The sequence below is a fragment of the Monodon monoceros genome, unplaced genomic scaffold, assembly GCF_005190385.1.
Source record: "Monodon monoceros isolate NGI ecotype Baffin Bay Population unplaced genomic scaffold, NGI_Narwhal_1 Super_Scaffold_11, whole genome shotgun sequence".
NCBI classification, from domain to species: domain Eukaryota; kingdom Metazoa; phylum Chordata; class Mammalia; order Artiodactyla; family Monodontidae; genus Monodon; species Monodon monoceros.
The window spans coordinates 8437116-8454671 of NW_021703767.1; the positions used below are offsets into that span (position 1 = coordinate 8437116).

Genomic DNA, 17556 nt, shown 5'->3' on the forward strand with positions numbered 1-17556 from the left:
GGAGTCCCATTGTTTCAGCACCATGTATTGAAAAGAAGATTTTTTTCAGGTGAATTACCTTGTTGAAAATCAACTGAACATATATGTGTGGCACTATTTCTGGACTCTGTTCTGTTTTTAGAAATATATGTCTGTCTGTAAGGAAATACCATACTGTCTTGATCCCTGCAGCTTTATAATAAATCTTGAAGTCAGATAAGGTAAATCTTCCAACTTTTTTCTTCCCGAAATTGTTTTGGTCATTCTAGGCCTATTCTATATCTATGTAAGTTTTAGAAGGAGCTTGCTAGGATTTTGATCGGAATTGCATCGATTCCATAGATGAATTTGGAGAAGAATTGACGTCAATAATATTGAGTGTTCTGATCCATGAACATGGTATATCTCTTCAGTTATTTCGGACTTCTTTAATTTTAAATTCAGTAGTGTTTGTAGTTTTCAGTGTACAGTTCTGGCACATACTTTCTTTAATTTATTCCTAAATGTTTCAGATCTATTGATGCCATTGAAAATGGTATTTAAAAAAATTCAGACTCCAGATATTCATGGCTAGAAATAAACCCAGTTTTTGTATATTGACCTTGTATTTTGCAACCTTGCTAAAAGTACTAGTTCTAGTACTTTTTTGGTGGATTCCTTGGGGTTTTCATGTTGTGTGCAACATGTCCCAATAGGAAACAAAGGCACATTCACTTTCCTTGAGAATAGCTAGTGTTTCCCTAGTGCTGTGGCTGGTTCAAAGGGGCCAACATTTATGTGACTATAAAATGTTGTTTTTGGTTCCACCTAAATTGTATTTAATTAGCCTGAAATCTTAGAGAAAGGTAAATACTAAATTCTTGAAGTTCAAATGTTTAAAAAAATAACATTAATTAGAAGGTTTTAATGAATTTCATTGGAGTGGAATTTGATAGCAGTTGTTTTATTTTCAACAGGACTGATTTGACTTTAACGATTTCATATTTCTTTTTGATGCTGTGTATCCATTTCAAGGCCATCTCTTAGCATTGCCTTTTCTGGGTTTTCCCTCTTGATATACCTATTTATGTTTCTTACTTGTGGGATGTGTTTGGTAAGGAATTTAATATGCATTTATATGATGAATGCTTATTAAGCATGCAGCATTTGCCAGACTTGGTACCGGGTGCCATGGATACAGTGTGAGCCAGACAGAAGCATGCATTTGCTGTCTTTATGGAGCTTACATTCTAGCAAGACAGTGGGACATTGAGTAAATGATTATGCAAACTATGGAATTACAATTTGAAAAGTGCTATAAAGTCACTAAGTTTATGAAAGAGAGTCCTAACTTAGACTGGGACAGGCTGTGGGTCAGAGAAATCTTTCCTGAAGCAGTGACATTTTTGCATGCTCCGATAGTTGTGTTTATAGAGTTAGGTAGACTTGAGAGTAGGGGGTTGGTAATACTAATTATGCCAACCCATTTACCTTGATATATATGCTCGAAACTTTTTTCTTCACTAGCATTTCTACACCGCCTTAGTGGTCATTGGTAGAGTTAAACCAAGAATCATGAATTAATTCCTTTTACTTTTATGATAGCAGCTAATTCTGTAGCTCTGAAGTCATCATTGTAACTTAAGTCCATTTGAGAGGACATACCAGGCAGATTTGCATCAAACAGGTAGTAATTTTGATACTTCTTGTGACCAGAGTTTTATTCTCCTGTCTAGGGATAACGGGGATGGGCGACCCATGTGTACTCGGTTTTACTTGACAGCTTACAGTTGCATTTGACTATTGTGAATATAAATATTTAGGAGAATTATAGGTGGTATACAGTTATATTTCTTAATAAGTTCCATGCCTTGTTTTATATCTTTTTAGATTCTCTTTTTTCTGAATAACTTACTTGGCTCTGATTAAGTCCTGAAATATTATATGAAAGAAGTATTAAAAAAAAAAAACTCTCATATACCTTGCTTACATCAATTTTAATTTATTTTGCATATTTGTGCATCTCTAAGTGTTGCTTTCAAAAACAAACAATTTATTAGTTGAATGATATATAGATGGCCAGTTGGATAATTTGCTCCATAGGAAATTCCCTGCTTTATTCCTGTCTGAAAGGTCTACCTGGTGCTAGCTGTTTCTTTTTGGTTTTATCTTGATTTTCATAGACTTTGAATGGGGGATTCACATTGCCTACGCCTGCTAAGTAACTGTTTAATTCTTGCTTTAATGTTAGTGAAAACTGTTAATGAAACAGTTAATGAGTTAATGAAAACTCTTAATGAAACAGTTAATGAGTTAATGAAAACTGAAGTTAGTTAAGAAGTGTTTATTGTTCAGATTATTTCCCTCTCTTTTTTTATGATTTAACCTATTCCCTGATGTATCTTTAGCCTGTGCAGTGCCCTTGTGAAATCCAGCTGTTCTGGGGAATGTGATGAAGGAAATTTGGATTTGTTCGCTTTATACTTTAAGGGCATTGACTAAAGTTTAAGGAGCAGAGTTGGTTATAACTAATGGCCAGGTTTGAGGTTTGGGGGTGTCTTAGTCAATACAGGCTGCTAAAACAGGATAGCATAGACTGGGCAGCTTATAAACAACAGACACTTATTTTTCATACTTTTGGTGGCTGGAGGTCTGAGATCAGTGTGCCAGCATGGTTGTTCTGGTGAGGGCCCTCTCCCAGGTTGCAGGCAAACATCTTTTTGCTATGTCCTCACTTGGTGGAGAGGGTGAAGGATCTCTCTGGGATTGCCTTTTTTTCAAAAAAATAAATTTATTTATTTATGGCTGCGTTGGGTCTTCGTTGCTGCATGCAGGCTTTCTCTAGTTTCGGTGAGCGGGGCTACTCTTCGTTGCGGCGTGTGGGCTTCTCATTGCAGTCGCTTCTCTTGTTGTGGAGCACGGGCTCTAGGTGCACGGGCTTCAGTAGTTGTGGCTCGCGGGCTACAGAGCGCAGGCTCAGTAGTTGTGGCGCACGGGTTTAGTTGTCCTGCGGCATGTGGGATCTTCCCGGGCCAGGGCTTGAACGTGTGTCCCCTGCATTGGCAGGGGGATTCTTAACCACTGCGCCACTAGGGAAGTCCTGGGATTGGTTTTTATTTTATTTTATTTTTGTTTATTTATTTTTTTTGCGGTACGCGGGCTTCTCACTGTTGTGACCTCTCCCGTTGTGGAGCACAGGCTCCGGACGCGCAGGCTCAGCGGCCATGGCTCACGGGCCCAGCCGCTCCGCGGCATGTGGGATCCTCCCGGACCTGGGCACGAACCCGTGTCCCCTGCATCGGCAGGCGGACTCTCAACCACTGCGCCACCAGGGAAGCCCCCTGGGATTGGTTTTTTAAAGGTACTATCCCATTCATGAGGGCTCCACCCTCATGACTTAATCATACCCAAAGGCCCCACCTCCAAATACCATCGTCTTGGGGATTAATTAGAATTTCAACATATGAATTTTTGGGATACAAACATTCAGCACATAACAGGGGGTTACTTTTATAATTTATTCATTTTTATTCTTACTTCAGTAGAGTGTATATTAAAGAATTAATGGTGAACAGGGAATATTCCATTTAAAATTTTTCTTGGTTCTTTGTGCAAGGATGGAAAGTTAGTGCTGTAACTCCTGGTGGCTCACTTCAGCTTGACCTCTTCCAATGACTTTTCTGGTGCTCGTTCGAGCAGGATCACCCCTGTGCCTGTCTCATATAGCATGTAGCTGTGTGTGGCTGCAGAAAAGCAGAAAATCATGCCGACTGCTCACTCTGAATTCAGAAGCACTAACCTTAGATGAACCTTGAATGCTTCTGCTTGCGCATACGATTTTCCCTGCTTCCTTCATTTTCTCACTCTCCTTTCTCAAACCTCCAGCACCTCCTTCCTCCTTTTCACTCTTGGCTGAGCCTCTTTCTTCCTATTTATAGAGAAGATAGAAGGAATCAGAAGATGATATCACCAGCACCCAGCGCCAGGACTCCCAACTGTGGGTGGCTTTGGAGCAGGGTGGTGGCAGTGTAGATCAATTCCCAGGGCTGGCTGTGTAGCCAGCAAGCGGTGAGGGAGGGCTGCGATCCAGTGGGGAAGCTGGGCTGATGTCCCCAGAGGTGATGTGAATCCTGCCCATCCCAATGGATAAAGAGCTCTGCTTTCAAGGCCGACCTCTCAGCTTGATCATTAGGCCCCACCCCTTACCTGTTTACCTGTTTTCTTTTCTCCATAGGACCACTCACACTGTCATAAAAAAAAAAAAAAATCATGCTGTTATTTCTCTCCTTTAATAACCAAACAAAACCTGTTTTGACTTCATTCCTCCCTGTAGCCACTGTCCCATTCTTCTTTTTCCTTGAGAGAAAATTCCTTGGCAGTGTTTTGTCCTCGGGGTCTACAGTTTCTCTCCCTCCCGAGACAGGCTGTTGGTTACTTCTCAGCCCTCTTTTTACCGCCCTGTCATCCTCTTCTGCCTCCTTGCCGCCTGCAGAAGTGGACTCCCAGGACTGCCTGGACGCTCTGCGCCAGCACGTGCGTGTGTGTGCGTGCACACACACACACACACACACACACACTTGAAGATTCTTGTGCTGTAATATGTCTCACCCTCTGGGTTTCTTCTCATCACTTCCTTTGAAGCCATTTAACTTGTTCCTCTAACCTGTGTATTTTCTGCAAATTGGAAGTGAGTTTTAAAGCTTCATTAATAGAATTTAGCTAAATGACATTTCATCTTTGAAGCTGCTTCTCTTAGGCACGTGGAGCTTTGGGACAGACTCCTGATATTAACAGAAGGACTCATCTCCTCTTTGGAAGTGCCTGGCATTTGCATGAAGGTGGCCCAGGAGTCCAGATCAGCATTTACTGTGACTGACAGATTTTAGTATGTTTTGCTCTGGCCTCTCAGGATGCTGACTCCCCCCAACTCCCTGATGCTCCACCCCAGGAGGAGGCCTCTGGGGCTTTCAGGGTGCAAGAGGAAGTTGCAGCCTCTTGGGAGGGTGGGTAGAGAGCTCTGTACTAGGTTAGATAATATCTCCTGTAGTTCTGCCCTCCCCTCCTTGGGGAGGCAAAGAGAAAAGCCTCTTTGGGTACCCCGTTACTTTCACTGTTGGTAACCCGTCAGTGGCTGGTGATGGTCAGCTTGTCTATGAGAGGAGGTGGAGGTCCTGCAGAGGCTGAGAGCGAATTCTCTAGTATCTTAGTACTTTGTCTTCTGTGACTTTTCACCTAGGTTTTTATTTCCCCAGATGAGATAATGAATTTCCTTGAGGGTGGAAATATAAAGTTATAAATTTTCTGTAAAATTCATAGAGGACTAGAGAATCACTAATGAACTCTAGAACTGGAGAGGACTTTTGAGAATTTAGGATATAGTTAGTGTAGGATAGAAATGTACTTATTTCCCTGGATCTTGGTTTCTGAATAGTTTATTTTTATAATATAGGTATATTTAGTTACTTATTGTCTATTGTATAATAGTTTATATGTTCAGACTATGTTAATCTAGCTTTTATTGGTCATGAATTAGGACGTTCTTATATTACCAAAATGGCATTTTAAGGAAAAGCTACCATCGTCTAACATAATGCCAAATTATGACCTTTCCATTTCTTTCTTTATGACACAGGAAATCCGGGATCCTCTTATGCAGTGGCTGGGGAAACATGTGGATGCTGAAGGAGTAATAAAATCTAGCAAGCTCTCCCTTAAATTCGTTTCATCCTACACGTCTGAAATAGAAATCACCCCATCTGCTATACCTGTGGTGACTGACATAGAGACCTTCTCATCAGAAAATTTTAACTTTGAGATCTACCAACAAAATTTGCAGACAAAGAAACTTGGAAAAGTAATTCTGTTTGCTGAAGTGACAACCACCACAATGAGTCTTCTGGACGGGTAAGTTCTGGCCAGGCTGGCTTCTCTACCTGCTTGGAGGAATCCAGTTATGTTGATCGTTCTCTCTAACCAGTGCTGGGTGAGAGGTTCTCTCTAACCAGTGCTGGGTGAGAGGGATAGAGATTTAGAACGATAACTCTTAATAAAGCGCTAGCAAGATGGGAGTACCCTGTCCTAGAGGAGTTAAAATGTAGGAAAAGAAATTAAAGTTCTTTGGTCAAAGATTTGTGTTTTAAAGAATGGGGGATTTTTGTGCCTTGTGACTCTCTTCCTTTAATCTGGCCTTTCAGAATGTCTTTGGAAAGAAGAACATTAGGAAAAAAGATGTTTAGCAGGTGGCACGGGTGTTCATGTTACCGCTTTACATTTGTGTTGTTATAATCAGTGTTAAGATGTTATAACCAGTTTAAGATGTTTTGCAGGAGCATTAGGATAGCAAATTTGAATGACATGTAAGCTGTGTTAAATTAAATAAATTAGAGCTTTGTACTTTGAAAACCTGTTTTGGTATGTTCCTATCCAATGCATTTTTAAAGCGCTCTGTAATCCCATTTGGATGTTCAAAATTTACTCTTATTGCAACTTTTCCTTTTTATTCCTTCTGTTTCATGGACTTTGATTAAAGGTTTAAAAATGGAAAACAGATGAAAGGAATTTTTAAACTCCAAATTAGTCAGTATTAGGTAATACTCTTATGTTGAGATAGATAGTTTAAAAAGGAGGGTTATAGAGGGAGTGAATAAGAAAAGCATCTTCCTTCAACATGGGACTAATATTTAAGGAATGTAAGACTCCACCCCCCCAGCCCCCCATTTAGTTTCTAGACACTTCCACCTGCGGGACTGCACAATTAGTCAGATACATAGTTCAACATATGGAACGTGTGGAAGTATTTTGGCTTTTCTTCTTAACAATAATTTCTGGATTTGCTAGTATGTTGATAGAAACTGATGAGATCATTTTAGGATTTCATGACTGTCATACTCACGGTCATGGAAATGGCAATTTTAGTGTACGTATAGGATGTAGGAAAAGCATTAGTATTATGGGGGAATGAGCAGAGTGAGGAGGTGAAGTAAGAAGGGGAATGTGAGCAATGGTAATGAACAGTTCTTGTTGCCCGAGTTGTGTCGTGTTGTCATAGGTACTTTTTTTTTTTTCCAGTGTTCCCATCCTCTCCTGCCTCTACTCCCCTCCCCCTGCCAATCCCTTGAATCCCTGTAGAGAAGAAAACACCTGTATTTGTATGGAGCAGTTATTACTCGCTTGTACAAATTCTGTGATAATCTTTTGTTACTGCAGTGAACTATATCGAAAAGGTGACCCATTATAATCATATTTTCCAAATAAAAAATGAGACACAATATTTAACAAGAGATTTTGGGAGGTGAAATTCAGATGGAAAAGCGTTGGCGCTTCCAGACCATTTTGGCTGTTTTTGTGGACAACAGTGAAGAATATTTTGTGTTGGGGAAATCTTGAAACTTTGAGATTATCGCTATTGAGTTTGGGCAGTGTATTACCAAGAGGGCTGTGAGTGCCTTGCTAGGGTGGGTAGACCGAGGCTCCTGTGTAATCGTATGGTTGGGTTTCCTTATACCCCGGTGAGGCTGTGTTGTGGGATGGAAAAGAAATGCCGTGTAAATAACAGTTTTATTACGCTTGACTATCTGTAAGTTCAGTTTTGATATTGAACTTTTTTTGAAAAATGAAAATTCCACCTTAAGCAACTTGGGTCTGTAAAAGTGTGCTTGAGCTCGACAATAGTGGAGTTGGGAAACTTCTGTAGGGTTAAAGCTTGTTATTTTTACAAAAGAGAAACATTTCAGCTTTTCCAAAGAGCATTTAGGAATCTTTGTTTCTTTTCTTGTCTAGTCTCCAGAGTGTGGGTGGTAAAATGGCTTTGATGATTACTGATGAAGCTCTGCTTCGCACAGAGCAGGCGGTGAATAAGCAGGCGCCTTCCACCATGACTTAGCATAGATGTCCTCTTCCACCGCACACGTGGGTTCCTTCCTAACACTAAGAGAAAGGTACTCACTGCAGCCTACTGAGTCAGCGAGGCTGGGGAGAGGTTCCTGGGCGGCTGTAGCCTTTTTTTACAAGGAACTTGAAGAGGTCACCTTGGTGTCAAAAAGCTCCCAGAATTATCCACAAAGGGGTCAGGAGATAGGTAAATGAAACATATTATTATTTTCTAAGAGGAAGAGTGAAGACATTTCTACAGCTAACATTATATTTGATCCTATAAATGAGCTACTCTTATGGAAACAGTATATTGTTGTGGTTATAACAACAATAATAGTAGCTAATAGGTATTGAAAGCTTTTATATTCCATACACTGCTTTTATGTACTTTATATGTATCGACTAATTTCATACATCACACCAGTGTGTAGAATGCTAGGTAACAGAATTTATAGTATGTGGAATTGTTCCTATTTCTGATAAACACTGACATTTTGTTTTCAGAGCTTTTCCCTATAATGATACAGCTTCTAACAGACGTGTGGTCTACCTCCCAAGCTACCGAAGGCCAGGCCTCGATTGAATGCTTTGCTGCTGCATGACAGTGTTCATTAGCGGTGAACCTGTGAGACCCATGTCCTTGCCAGCTGCCCCCGCCCAGATCCCATCTGCATTTTTAGGCCTGTTTCTTATGATGAGCACAAGATCTAAGCCCTAGCACATCCCATTCAGGTACCAATTTCTAGGTCAGTTGGGGTTAGGTTCAGCTGTGTGAGACAGTGATCTGCCAAATTAAAGTGGCTTAAATAGGATTGAAGTTTTTTACTGTATATGAGATGGACTGAGATGGACAGCCTAGGGCCGAGTGTGGCTCACAGTGTCCAGGACCCAGTTGAGTTGCTCTGTCACCCTCAGCAAGTGGTCCAAGAGGCGACCCACTCATTTATATTCCATCTCATTGTAGCCGGTAAGCAGAAGGAGAGGGGATAGTAGCGTGTGCCCCCATTCTTTTTTTTTTTTTAATATTTTTTAAAATTTTATTTTTTATTTATTTTTGGCCACATTGGGTCTTCGTTGCTGCACACGGGCTTTCTCTAGTTGTGGCCAGCGCAGGCTACTCTTCGTTGTGGAGCGCTGGCTTCTCACTGCAGTGGCTTCTCTTGTTGTGGAGCACGGGCTCTAGGCACGGGCTTCAGTAGTTGTGGCACGCAGGCTCAGTAGTTGTGGTTCGTGGGCTCTAGAGCACAGGCTCAGTAGTTGTGGCGCATGGGCTTAGTTGCTCCGCCGCATGTGGGATCTTCCCGGACCAGGGCTCGAACCCGTGTCCCCTGCATTGGCAGACAGATTCTTAACCACTTTGCCACCAGGGAAACCCACCCCCATTCTTTATGGACTCTTTCAGAAGTTGCTCATGATATTTTTGTTTATATCCCAGGGCTAGAACCTAGTTACATGACCATATTAACCTACAAAGAAGGCTAAGAAATAACTGTGGTCTTTATACTTGGCACCCATGAATCCACTGGATATTAGGGTTCTGTTACCAAGGAGGAGAGGAGGTAGGTAGTAGAGAATGCTTAGAAGTCTTTGAAACAAGCATGTACTTTCTGTGTGTTGGACTCCTAAAAAAATAGCAGGAGGCCTTTAGGTAGCATATACATTATGATGGCCCCAGTGCTTGCAAAATTTAAAATCATAGGTAGAAATAATTATTTGACAGGTAACTCTGGTTTTATTTCACTGCTTGTTCAGTGCCATTACAGGTATTTTTCTTGTGTTATTATAAATCCAGGAGGATTTGGAAATTTTTCTTTTAACAAATTATTGGAGGATATATTTTCTTCTTTGACCACAAACCCAGCTTAAACTACTGTGGCACTGAGGTGGCATTGAAAGCTTTCATTTGATCTCTGGATAAGGGAGCGTGCTGGTCTTGAAGACATGAACCACCACTACCATCACCTCCTGCCCCACCCTGTGAATTTTAAAGCTATGTTAGTGGTTCTGTGGAGGGGAAAGAGCTCTGGTGGGGAGGAGTGGTGGAGGGAAGTACGGGAGTTGCTTGCCGATTACGTCAAGGTACTGTGGACTCCCCCTCCAAAAATAAAAAGCGAAAACCATGTGAATGAGTGATGTTTCCTCGATAGTCTGACTTGGCTGTGCCACCCAACCAAGTCTGGTTGGAAGAGGTAATTTTACCCTGTATCCCGCATCCCAGTCCTTTTTTCTGACACATATTTCTGACCATGAAATGCATTTTCTACTCTGTTGTCAGGGTAACACCTTTTGGATGAAATGCTGGTTTTGATTGACTTAGGCAGTCTTTCTTTTTTTTCCTCCTGTGTTATTTCCTGGTAGGTTTCCCTCTGACCAGTTAGCTCAGCTGGCTGGTAGAGACCCAGGGGTATGGGTTTAGTACACTGTCTGGACCAGTGAACTTTACTGTGTTCCATGGTCAGTCCTATAGCTACAGACCCAGGAAGCCATTTGAAACTGTGAGCTGTTGTTGGTCGGGCCTTCCAGACAAGGGGGTGTGGATGGGCCACTGCTCATCCCTCGTCACTCCTGGACAAGCACCTCCAGGTGCCCCCTGCCCTGGTTTGGTCAGGAGTGCTGCACATCTTGTTCAATCTCCTGATGAGTGATGATTGGCCCTCATCTGTGGGGAAGGAGGGAAGGGGGAAAGCTAGACCTTGGAGCACTGGGTTTAGGGTAACTGAGTCATTGTGACAGTTGTGGAATCGTCTTTTATTTGACTGATAGTATCTTTTTTTTTTTTCGGTACGCGGGCCTCTCACTGTTGTGGCCTCTCCCGTTGTGGAGCACAGGCTCCGGACGTGCAGGCTCAGCAGCCATGGCTGGCGGGCCCAGCCGCTCCGCGGCATGTGGGATCTTCCTGGACCGGGGCACGAACCCGTGTCCCCTGCATCGGCAGGCGGACTCTCAACCACTGCGCCACCGGGGAAGCCCAATAGTGTCTTTTTTGACGACTTGCACCAAGCCTCTGTCGGGTATCGAAGCAACTTATGTGTGAAGCCACAGTGTGTGGTGAGCCAGATGAACACAAACTTGTTTATACTGATTCCCTTTGCATATTTGTACATCCCGACTAAACTGGCCACGGATGGGCTACTTTTTATTTGTAAAGAGTAACTTAGATTCCTTTATTACGGAAGTTTATCTTCTAACCATTGTTTTAAGTCCTTTGATTTTTCAGGCTTAAGTTTGCCTTCATCATACATGGAATAAGCATTTACGGAGTGCCTGCCGTACGCCAGGCACTGTGTTAGGCACTGGAGAGAGAATGATGGGGAGTGTACTGTCCTTGCCTCACAGTGCGTTGGAAGATGCAGATCCCAGTGCACAGTGAGTTCATACAGATCTCTGCACCCTTGGTCTGAGCCTGGTAGTTCGGGCAGAAAGAGAGAAGTAGGCGCAGCAGAAAGCACGTTGCTGGGAGAGAAGTAGACTGATCAGTGAAGTTTTTGGAGCAGTTACTGTGTCAGGCATTGTCCCTAATGCCTAAAGCTCACAGTCTGGTAGGGAAATGCTGGAACTTAAGACTTTATCACCAACTATCTATGTAACCTTGACAGTCTCACCCTCCTGGGCCTTGCTTTTCTTAACTGTGAGACCTGGGCGCTAGACACACCCCAGGCTCTTTGATCAAATGATCCTGGAGTCAGAATTCTATACCCCGCCAAGCCTTTCTGGCTCTCAGTAGCCTCCAGTGCCTTTAGAGGGCTGAAATGGTTTTGTGAACTAGCTTCATGTTAGTTGAGGAAAACTTGCTTTGGAAACAGTTGACTTTCTACAAGCAAAGGGAAAGAAATGGAAAGCAGTCCCATAAAGTCATTAAAAATATATTTGGGGGAAATTGCACTGGGGAGAATAGCCAGCATCATTTAAGAGAGACGGTATTTTTGTTTCACAATTTGGGGCCAGTCCCAGGTTTTCACCTCTATGCATACGTGTCTAGTCAGTCCCAAACATCTCTTTCTGCCTTTCTTCCCTTCTGATTCTGCTCCCCTAACTCGCTCTACTGTGCACCCTCCTCCCCAGAAGTTGAGGCCTGAGAGGACAGAAATTGGACTGGAACTAATTTAATGGCTGAGTGACCTCACAGTAGAGAAACAGCCGGATCCTAATAGGGGTCTTTGTCTACATTTCCACCCTGGCTGGTAGCATGCCAGTCAAGAGTCAAGCTGGAGACACAGGTGGAAGCGATTAGACCTGTCATAAGGTTTGAAAAATTGATTCTGGAGGCGGAGTGAGTAGATTGAACTTGACAGTGTTGTCCTAGAGATTCTAAGGGAAAATTCTGTAGTTTAATTTGAAATCCCTTGATTATTCATTAGCTTTCCAGATGGCTTTTGTTGATGTTTTACATATTAATGCCTGTATTGTGTTATTGGTGCACTCTTAATGTGCACATAGGTAATGAGCAAAGAATAAATACATTGGTAAGTGTCCCAAATTAATGGGATGTTAGCCTAATTGTGAAATAAAGGGTTTTTAAGAAGTTGATTGCTTTGGAATAATTAGTGTGAGCTTTTTATAGGCCAATTTGGTACTTTTAAAGTGAAAATTATTGGAGAATTTTAAAGAAACCTTCATTTTAATGTTTACTTCTAAATTAAGGTTTAGAATATAACTCTAGCCTTTGACTCTAGTGGTCATGACTAAAGAGTTATTCTGGCCAGTTCTCTATCAAATGCTTTTTTTTGGTCTCAATTCCACACCTGAATAAGTTAACCTTTCACATGCCAAGCTCCTGGAATTGAATTATAAAATGGCCTGTTATTTTTCTGAAATGTCTCCATATTACTTTTTAGTGTTCTAGGATGTTTATTTTTACATTTTTGTAACTAATTTTTTTTAAGTAAGGCAAACATTATGATGCTTGCCGTTTTGTGATGGCTAACAGTGTGTTCTATTAAGATAGCATCTTCACTAGAATTGGACCTTCTTTCTGTCTTTCTCTCAATGTTGAACAACGTTTAACAACCTGAAAGGTCCCAAGTTTTACGGTACGGAAGAGTGAGACTGAATGTGACCATCAAGCTGATGCCGTGCGGGTGATGAAACCCTTCAGGGGCGCTTGGACAAGCCACCCAGCCATCGTTCTGGTTCTCCTGTGGTCCGGAACACAGTGGAAGCCCTTCCCCTGGAACCGTTCTCCAAACTCCCAGCACAGTCTTTTGCACGTTCTCAGTGGTGGGTGACTGTCTTAATCTTTCAAGGGTATACCAGACTTTCAGGTAAAAAATAGATCCTATGGTAGGGTATCCATTGTGGGAGGTATTTGTAGAAACTGCGTAGTTCCCCACGTTCACTCATTTCACATGACTGAGGATGAAGTATCTTGGTTTGACCTAGGGGCTTAGAGCTTAGGATGGAGTATTGCTGCCCTGGATTGGAATCCCAGTTCCACCTTTTACTGCATGAATAACCTTGGGCAAATCAGTAACCTTTCAACCTTCCATTTCCTTATCTGTATGAAGTAGCTGGCAATAGTCTCAGCTTTTTAATTTTCTTTCCTTTCCAAGTTCAGTCACTCTGCTAATTTCTCTTCAGCACCAGCTATGTGCAGGACTCTGCACTAGGCCCTGGCACCCAGTGGGGATACAGTAGATGTGGGACCTTCCCTCCAGAAGCCTGCATTCCACTCCAGGATAGGGTGAGGCTGTACTGAAATACATCTGCAAAGCTCTTAGAGCATAGCTCATATTTATTGATCTCTCTTTATTATTTAAGCTTTAGATACTGTTCTTTTTTTCTTTTTGACCTTTTTTGACCAATGCATTGTTCCAGTGGCGGTGCTGTGAGCACCCGTGAAACAAATCAGTGTCAACTTGGCTCAAGAGCGTGATGTGCGTTTTCTTGGGGTTGAGCTTTTGTTGAAGATTTTGACAATTTTTTCTCATCATACTAGCAGCACAATGGCTCATCACTGGTTATTGTTTTGGGAAAAATGTTTTGTTTGAGTCCAGCTTTTCTTGAAAGATGAGAAAACATAGTTGACTGTCTCTGCGTTTCCCTTAAAATATGTGCAGCCAGTTCTCTCTCTCTCTTTTTTTAACCTAACTTTTTATTTAGAACTTAATACTTTATCATTTTCATAGGTAACAAGTGTCAGCTCAAAAGAGCCAAAACTTCAGCAATTTGAATGTAATTATCAGTCCCATGGGTATGCCTTGTGCATTACCTATATCTTCCTCGAGAGCCCTAAACCTTTTGTGTCAGTCAGAATGCATGGATTTGATATTGTTTCATTCTCTTGAATTTCCTTAAACATCTCTGATATTTATTACTCTGTAGGAGTGCTTGATTTTATATTTGATATAGTCTAAATGTCTCTGTTATAGTTAAACAGTAATAAAAGACCACAAAAGGTAATGCAAGGTAAAGCAAGGTCTGTGGCTAGAAAAGGCAGTCAATAAAGATGGCGACAGGCAAGTTTCTTTTCCTCAGTCTGGATTTATCTTAGGGAGAAAGCCAAGACTATTAACTATAGTTTAGAAGGGAGTTGAGTCTTCTGATGGGTGGGGCGTTTTCTGCTGCAGTTGTAGAGTGTAAAGGAGTTATTTCTTAGCCACAGGGCCATTTAAATGACGTTGGGGTACCCAGAGTGAGCTTCTTAGAATATGCCTTGCACTGGGCGGGCCAGCATGGGCTGCTGACAGCAGCACAGGCCTTGGCTACTGGCCTAGACGAATTTCATGACTTCTTATCTTAAAATGTATAAACTGTAGTGATGCCCATTCAGGGGTGCCACTCATGTCGCAGGGGTCAAAGGGAATAGTGAAGTGTAAAGCCTGTCGCACAGCTTCTGACATGGACTGGGTGGGTGGTCAGCAAGTGCTGGTTTAATCTCCCCTTTGCCTACCGACTAAGATGGGCGCTTTTCCCGTATGGAGACTGCTGATGGCCACCTGTTTGGAAATAGCAAAAATGAAGACTGAGAATATGTTCCAAGGTTCTAACGCAGCAAGAGATGTACGACAAGAAAACAGCATTTTAAAAACTTGGTTCGATGACAATATGGCTAGACCTTGAGGACATTATGCTAAGTGAGGTCAGTCAGACAGAGGAAGTCAAGTACTGTATGATATCACTTATATGTGGAATCTAAAAAAGCCAAACTCATAAGAACAGAGAGTAAAGTGGTGGTTACCAGAAGCTGGAGGGTGGGGGGCTATAGAGTGGATGTTTCTTAAGGATATAGACTTGCACCGAGTAGAGATCTAACGCACAGTATAGTGGATGTAGACAACAATATTGTATTATAATCATCAAACTTGCAAGAGACCAGAACCTAATTATTCCAGTCGCTAAAAAGAAATGATAATTAGGTAACATGATAGAGGTGCTAATAATTGCTACAATGGCAGTGATACTACAATATATAAATGTGTCAAATTAACATGTACACCTTGATTTTACACAGTGTTATGTCTCAAATATATATCAATTAAAAATTAAACACTTTGCTAAACACAGAAAAAACCCAAAAACTCAGTTTATGAATTAACATTAATTTATATGTGGAAAAAAATTTAAATATTATTAGAATTTAGTGTTCAAGATAATTCAAGTCTGCCTGCTCACTGGTATACATGCGGTGAGAAGATGGAGGCTGAGCTCTGGGTTAAAAAATGTATCTTGGTAAAAATCTGTAAATGTGTTAGACAATCAAGCAGCTATCTCTTTGCACCTATTCAGCATCCCTCTCCCCTATTACCATTTCTCCCCTGACTTTGCTTTGTGATTTACTTAGAAAAACTTCTGTTTTTCTTTCAAATAAAACACTTACCTGTTTTCGAGGTGAGGGTTGATTTGCGTTCATCTGCTCCTTTAAAATTTTTTGCACACCTACCATTTGGCCAGACATACTTGAAGCTCTGAAACACCCTTGTTTTTGCTTTTTTTGTTTTGGGTAGAAGCATGTTCTGTTTCTGCATGAGGGGTATTCCATCACGTTGAGATCCCAAACACCACATTTTTTCTGCATTGCACAGGGAGTCATTCATCATTTTCATTTTTTGTTTGGCTCTGCCACAAGAGTATTCAAATTAGTGAGAAGGAAAGTGATGAAGTCATCGCCTGGCAGGGAAGTATTTCCTTGAGATGTGCGAAGGGTAGGGGAGACAAGAGAAGGGGAAGGAATTATGGTGAGGTCTGCACCTACCTTTTTCCAGAGGTCACCTGGATGCTAATGTAGTTTTCACAGTTTAAAATTGGATAATATGAGTATATAAAATTTACTTAAAAATGAAACTACACAGTAGGGTGGCAGTGTCAACAACCCTGGAAACTTAGGCTGTAACTTTGTCATTTTGACGCACCAGCTTTGTGACGTTGGGTGGAGCACTCAACCTCTCTGGGCCTCTGTAAAATGGGAGGGTTGTACTAGATCCATGGCTTAATTTTCTTTTCAAAGCAATAAAGCCCCTTTCAAATGAAATACCCTGCTGTGCAAATGGGGCTGGGGAGCCTAGGTTCCTTAGGGCATGGGTGTCAAGACCACTGGCCAAAGTCCTTAGAACCAACACTCAGGCCCAGCTGACTGGGGAGAGTTATATCTTTTATTTTTCTTAATAGGCATATGCTTTATTTTTTATTTCTTTAATTTTTATTGGAGTATAGTTGCTTTACAATGTTGAGTTAGTTCCTACTGTACAACAAAGTGAATTAGCTATACAGATACATATATCCCCTCTTTTTTGAATTTCCTTCCCATTTAGGTCACCACAGTGCATTGAGTAGAGTTCCTTGTGCGATACAGTAGGTTCTCATTAGTTATCTATTTTATACATAGTATCACTAATGTATATATGTCAATCCCAATCTCCCAATTCATCCCCCTGCCCCCCCTTCCCCCTGGTATCCATTCGTTTGTTCTCTGTGTCTGGAGTTATATCTTAATGGCAGGCCGACTGGTTGGTCTTCTTATACCCTGCCTCATTCCCAAAGGATTTAAGGCAGTGGGGACTTAAGTTTATCTCTCATGAGATAAGTTCTTTATGCTTTCTGTAGGAGTACCGTGCAGTCAAATGGATTACACCATGTTTCTTTGGTTGTTAGGTGTCACGTCAAAGTATATGTGTATTATTCATAAAACTCAGCATCATTCAGAATTTCAAGACTTCTCCAGACTAATAATTGTGGTGACTGAGTAACTGTGGTTCCCTTCTGGAACCCAGAGAAACCTGGGTGGGTTCCATACGCTTGTTAAACTAAGCAGCTTTTGTCTTGGGGGGGGGGGTGATCATCCAGGTGGTTATTCAAATGTCTCCAATTAGAGATGAGCAGTATTTGAGAGGAAAAATCTCTGCTGGGATTGCTTCCATTTCAAACACCTAGAATCTAAGAGCCAGATGACACCATGGAATGAAGAACTCAGCTGTGATGAATGCCCCTCTGTTCACCAAAGTCTTAGGTGTGCTTGGGGAGGTGCAGTGGGTGGAGCGGCAGTGGTGGGCGTGGCAGAGGAGGAGTTGGACAGGTATGTAGTTGTCCCGGATGAGGTCTTGGCCAACATTTTAGATTTTGAAGTTTCTTGAAAGCTTGCTTGGCTCATTAATAGAGAGAGTGTAGAATCTGCCCTGGAAGGGAAGTATGGACCACCTTTGCTTGAACGACCGTGGGGGGTCTGAGGTAGAGGATTTATACAAGCTGTGGCTTTCTCCCAGCTTTCCTGGAGTTTTAAATTTGTAATCTTTA

The 17556-nt window shown here is 41.8% G+C and overlaps 1 protein-coding gene across 2 annotated transcripts in view; it reads left to right on the forward strand.

Moving 5' to 3' along the window:
- HLCS (holocarboxylase synthetase) overlaps positions 1-17556 on the forward strand; it is a 196932-nt gene that overhangs the window by 50488 nt on the left and 128888 nt on the right. For both annotated transcript variants that reach the window (XM_029214827.1, XM_029214828.1), the window contains exon 6: positions 5591-5862. In XM_029214827.1, the coding sequence (XP_029070660.1) occupies positions 5591-5862 (272 nt within the window). The remainder of the gene's footprint in view (positions 1-5590; positions 5863-17556) is intronic.